Source organism: Miscanthus floridulus, chromosome 15 (genome assembly GCF_019320115.1).
Source record: "Miscanthus floridulus cultivar M001 chromosome 15, ASM1932011v1, whole genome shotgun sequence".
In the NCBI taxonomy this organism is placed as follows: domain Eukaryota; kingdom Viridiplantae; phylum Streptophyta; class Magnoliopsida; order Poales; family Poaceae; genus Miscanthus; species Miscanthus floridulus.
In genome coordinates, this window is record NC_089594.1 from 42,666,495 (window position 1) to 42,671,336 (window position 4,842).

General features: G+C 49.3%; 1 protein-coding gene across 2 annotated transcripts; it reads left to right on the forward strand.

Moving 5' to 3' along the window:
- The first annotated feature begins 770 nt into the window (after positions 1 to 770).
- Positions 771 to 3,840, forward strand: LOC136509268 (protein NRT1/ PTR FAMILY 8.5-like). 2 transcript variants are annotated; one of them, XM_066504081.1, is made up of 5 exons: positions 771 to 939; positions 1,034 to 1,251; positions 1,483 to 1,923; positions 1,989 to 2,113; positions 2,827 to 3,840. In XM_066504081.1, the coding sequence occupies exons 1-5, from the start codon at positions 852 to 854 to the stop codon at positions 3,671 to 3,673; spliced, it is 1,719 nt and encodes a 572-aa protein (XP_066360178.1). In that variant the 5' UTR covers positions 771 to 851; the 3' UTR covers positions 3,674 to 3,840. The 2 variants fall into 2 exon arrangements, with proteins under 2 accessions (XP_066360178.1, XP_066360179.1); XM_066504082.1 differs by having other exon boundaries at positions 854 to 939; positions 1,123 to 1,251.
- Positions 3,841 to 4,842: the final 1,002 nt, after the last annotated feature.

A 4,842-nucleotide genomic window follows, 5' to 3' on the forward strand; every position in this document is an offset into this window, starting at 1 on the left:
GAATTTTTTCTGGATGTTGATTCTTTTGAACTTATACCTGTCATTAGTCTTTTAAATTTGTCATCTTCATTTCTATGTCCATGTGGTTATTACGAGAATTATGTTGCCAGGAGCATGATGTGCATGCAGATATGGTGTATTAAGAGTGTTTTGTATGGCAGCTATTAAACTGAAATATGCTGAGAAAAAAATTATTATTTTTCTTTGGAAAATAGGTTTGCCAAGTGTAATTCCGAAAAACACTCGTCAAACAATAATGGTATGCTGAGAAAAAAATATTTTTTTCTTTGGAAAATAGATTTGTCGAGTGTAATTCCTAAAAACACTTGGCAAACAATAATCCTTTGCCGAGTGTATTTTAAAAAAACACTCGGCAAGCCATTTTTTTTGCCGAGTGTCAAATTTGACACTCGGCAAACCATTTGCCAAGTGCGCGATAAAAAACACTCGGTAAATAGTTGTTTACCGACACTGTAGATAACGTGTGCTGTTTGTCGAGTGTTACATTCGGCAAAACCTTTACCAAGTGTTTTTTTATCTTTGGCGAGTCACTATGGCATACGACAAAATCACCGTTTCCGGTAGCGAAAATGCATGGCACGCCCTCATCTGGCCTCAGCATTCGATTCGTTTGACTTTGACTAGTTGGTGTGGCGGCTTTGCTTCCGCAAAACAAGCGACACGTCGTCGCTCCTCTTCCACGCTTATAAAAAAACGGAGAAGAACCAGTTGAAGCCATACTTAGCTTGTTCTTGCGAGCAGGATATCGATCAGGATCGGAGAGCTTAGCAAGGTTATTAGCAAGCAAGCCTTGCTCTAGGTGTTGGGACACCGATCGATCGATATACTCTATGGCTTTGCAAGACCTTGTGGACTGGAGGGGACGCCCGGTTAACCAAAAAAAGCAAGGTGGAGTCAGAGCCAGCGTCTTCATCCACTGTAAGTATATAATATAACAACATACATGCTCCTACTTAATTTAGTAAATGGTGAGAGGTCCATTTTTCAAACTAAAATCATTGTGTTTATACAGTCCTCATTGTGATGTCGAATATGGCAAACATACCCATGATTATGAACCTAGTGACCTACTTGCATGGGACGATGCACATGGACGTGAAGGACGCCTCCACCACGTCCACAAACTTCTTCGGCGCCATCTGTTTCTTCTCCTTCTTGGGTGCCTTCATCTCCGACTCCTACATCAAGCGCTTCTACACCATCCTCATCTTTGCCCCAATCGAGATCTTGGTAAGTGGGGTTCCTACACAGTCGTACCATATGGAACGCAGTAGTACTGCATCTACTTTAAACTTTTCGCAAATATTCACTTCATTAACATACATGAGGTTTAACTTTGGACAAAGTTTTTCGTCAAAACTTTTGAAACTTCAACAAATTAAATATCATGTTGCTATAGATATATTGACTGAATTGAAAACATATAAATGAAGTGCCATGCTCCTTGCTTGCCATGAGCAGGGGTACATGCTCCTAGCATACCAAGCACACTTCCCGTCGCTTCACTCGCCGCCGTGCGACATGATCAACAACCCCAGCGATTGCACTCCGGTGAGCGGCCGCAACCTGAGCCTGCTCACGCTGGGCCTATACCTGATCCCCGTCGGCGAGAGCTCAGTGCGCACGTGCGCGGCGGCGCTGGGCGGTGACCAGTTCGACGAGGACAGCCCGGCGGAGCTTCCCGGCAAGATCAGCTTCTTCAACTGGTTCGAGATCAGCATATCGCTGGGAGCGATGGTTGGGGTCGTCTTCTTGGTGTGGGTGCAGGACAACGTCGGATGGGACCTTGGCTTCGCGCTCGCTGCGCTCATGGTGCTCGTCGGCACGCTCGGCGTCGCCGTCGGCCTGCCGTTCTACCGGCACCAGAAGCCCGAGGGGAGCCCCATCACGAGAATCCTTCAGGTACGTAAGCTCGCCGTCACGCAGTGTGGAAGAACTTGATGAGATTTTGTCGTGGCCTACTGCAGGTTTTCGTGGCGGCGTTTAGGAAGAGGAAGCTACGGGTGCCTGAGAATCTGATGGAGATGCATAGTAAGGTCACTGACGGCACTGGCACGAGCGTTGAATCTATGGACAGAACTGCTGGCTTCATGTAAGGCGGGCTTTCTTGTCCGATTCTTTCTATCTCAACGTCTTGCACAAAGCAACAAAATTATATAAAGATAGAATCAAAGTGACAAGAGTTCAGTAAATTTGGGGAACATCCTATTGCTTGTCAAAAAAGTTTTCTCCCCCTTTCTTGGACACACCGTCTACAACGTGGTGGCCTCGGGCTTCACAATGTAGAAATTGTTTTTTTATGACGGTACTTGTACTGTCTAGGCAACCTACATTTGTGGATGAATAATACTCTTTTGGACTTTTCAACCAAAAAAAAACATGGTAGTAATATGAAAATCTAATAATGGTACTATGACCTAGTTTCCATAAGTCAGGTTACTAAAAACCAGTGACTTATAAGTTATGCCTGTTTGGTTGTAGATGACTTATAAGCTCATGCCTGTTAAGTGAAAGGTGTGGGCCCCACGCGGAAAAGTGTGGCTTATAAGTTTTAAGCAGGGGTGAACCAACTTATTTCTTATAAGTAGGGGTGACTTATAAGTTGGTGGTGTTTGACAAAATCAGTCGCTTATTTCACTTTTTAACTTATAAGTATGTGACTTATTTGGAACCAAACATGGCCTGTATATAATAGTACATTTGGTGCTTTATTGTCCACTTGTGTTGTGTTTATGCATGAACCATTTTCTCACTTTTTGGCCCCTCGTGCACCCATAACTTTGACTTTTTATGTTTGCGTCCAAGGTTCCTTGACAAGGCGGCGGTGGACGACGGCGACACGCGGGCGTGGTCGCTGTGCACGGTGGCACAGGTGGAGGAGGCCAAGACCCTCCTCCGCATGATTCCCATCTTCCTCAGCTCCATCCTCGCCTACATCCCGTTCTCGCTGCTCCTCTCGCTCACCGTGGAGCAGGCAGGGGCCATGGACACCAGGCTCGGCGGCATCACCGTCCCCCCGGCGAGCCTCACCGTCATCCCCGTCGCGGTCCAGACCCTCATCCTGCTGGTCTACGACCGCGCCGTCATGCCGTGGCTACGGCGCGCCACGGGGTACGCCGGCGGCGTGACGCACCTGCAGCGCGCGGGGGTCGGGTTCGCCTCCAGCGTCCTGGCCATCGCCACGGCCGCCACGGTCGAGGGCCTCCGCCGCAGGAGGAGCGGCCCGCCCATGTCGGCGTTCTGTCTGGCGCCGCAGCTCGTCCTCCTCTGCGTCCTGGACGTCACCTCCTTCGTTGGCCTGCTCGAGTTCTTCTACAGCGAGGTGTCCGCGGGCATGAAGTCCATCGGCGGCTCCCTCGTCTTCTGCATCCTCGGCGTCGCGTCGTGGCTGGGGAGCTTACTTATCCAGGTGGTCAACGACGTCACAGCTCGCCGTGGTGGTGGCAGCAGCGGCCGCGGCCATGGGTGGCTCGGCGGCGCCAACCTCAACGCCAGCCGCCTCGATCTCTTCTACTGGCTCCTTGCGGTGCTGGGGCTCGTCTCTTTCGGTCTCTACGTGCTCTGCGCGTGGAGCTACACCTATAGGCATGATCCCAGGATGCAAGCCACCACAACGGATGGTTCTGATGTAGCCGATCAACACACCTGCTGATCAGTATCGAGTTGAATCACAGGAAGTACAATAGTATATCGACACGTATGGACCACACTTAAATCTTACTGTAACCCGAAGCCCCAAACACAAGGGTTGTTTCGATATTTCCAAGCATGAAGGCATGATGAAGCCAATCACTAGTTTGTATTATAAATGCCGTGCACCTTGACTTCTGATTTTGCAAAAAGGCTCTGTCCGGTATATAAGTCGCTTGTGCTGATTTATACGGCTGATTTATTGGGAGAGAAAAATATTGTACCATGGTTGATAAGCCGGTTCATAAGCCGGCTTATTAATTAGAGCACCGTCCCAAAAAGAATGACATTATGGCATACGTATTGGTCAAACTTTCTTAAATTTGAATGCATCGGTAGAAAATACTAGCAACATTTGTATCTCTAAATAAGTTTATTATAAAAATATATTCAACGATCTATCAAATGATACTAATTATGTACTATAAATATTATTTTTTATTAGATATGATATTTAGGTCCTGCTTGCTTCGCTGAAAAAATAAGTCAAAACACTGTTCCGGCTGATTTATTGTGAGAGAAAAACACAGTTTCGGCTGAAAAACAAGCTGAAAAAGACGGATTAGAAGATAAGCCAATAGAGCCTCAGAGCTTAGAGCTTTCAGTAATTAGAGGAAGCCCCAGCCCAAACTGTAGGTACCTGTTCCACCCAACCAGCATCCAGAATATAGTTTTTCAAATGGGCCAGGCCCGATGGGCCGACACGGGCACGGCCCTAAAAAGCACGGCACTAGCCCGGCCTGGCCCACTAGGCATCGTGCCCGTGCCTGGCACGGCCCACAGCCGTGTCCGTGCCTGGGCCGCACATTCGGCCCATGGGCCAGCACGAGGCACGGCACGAAAAAAGGCCTGGCCCGGCATCGGCACGGCTTCGAGCCATCATGGCCGTTGGATTCCGCCGTTGGGGTGGGGGTGTATATAAGCAGCGTCGTCGGCCGGCTCCCCCTCGCACCCCAAACCCTAAATCATTCTCGCCCTCCCCCACCGCGCTCTCCTCTCGCTCTCTCTGGCTCTCCTCTCCGATTCCGACGGCGCGGGACGACTCCGACGGGCGACGGCGACCCGCCACCGTCCCCACCTCTTCTTCTCTCCCTACGGCGGCTCTGGGGCTCCGAAGATGTAGGTAAGAGC

What these genes read in the sequence shown, in the direction of transcription:
- LOC136509268 (XM_066504081.1), top strand. Translation starts at nt 852, where the DNA reads ATGGCTTTGCAAGACCTTGTGGACTGGAGGGGACGCCCGGTTAACCAA. An exon ending in TTGCCCCAATCGAGATCTTG is followed by an intron (nt 1,252 to 1,482) that starts GTAAGTGGGGTT and finishes TGCCATGAGCAG; the next exon opens with GGGTACATGCTCCTAGCATA. An exon ending in GACAGAACTGCTGGCTTCAT is followed by an intron (nt 2,114 to 2,826) that starts GTAAGGCGGGCT and finishes TTTGCGTCCAAG; the next exon opens with GTTCCTTGACAAGGCGGCGG.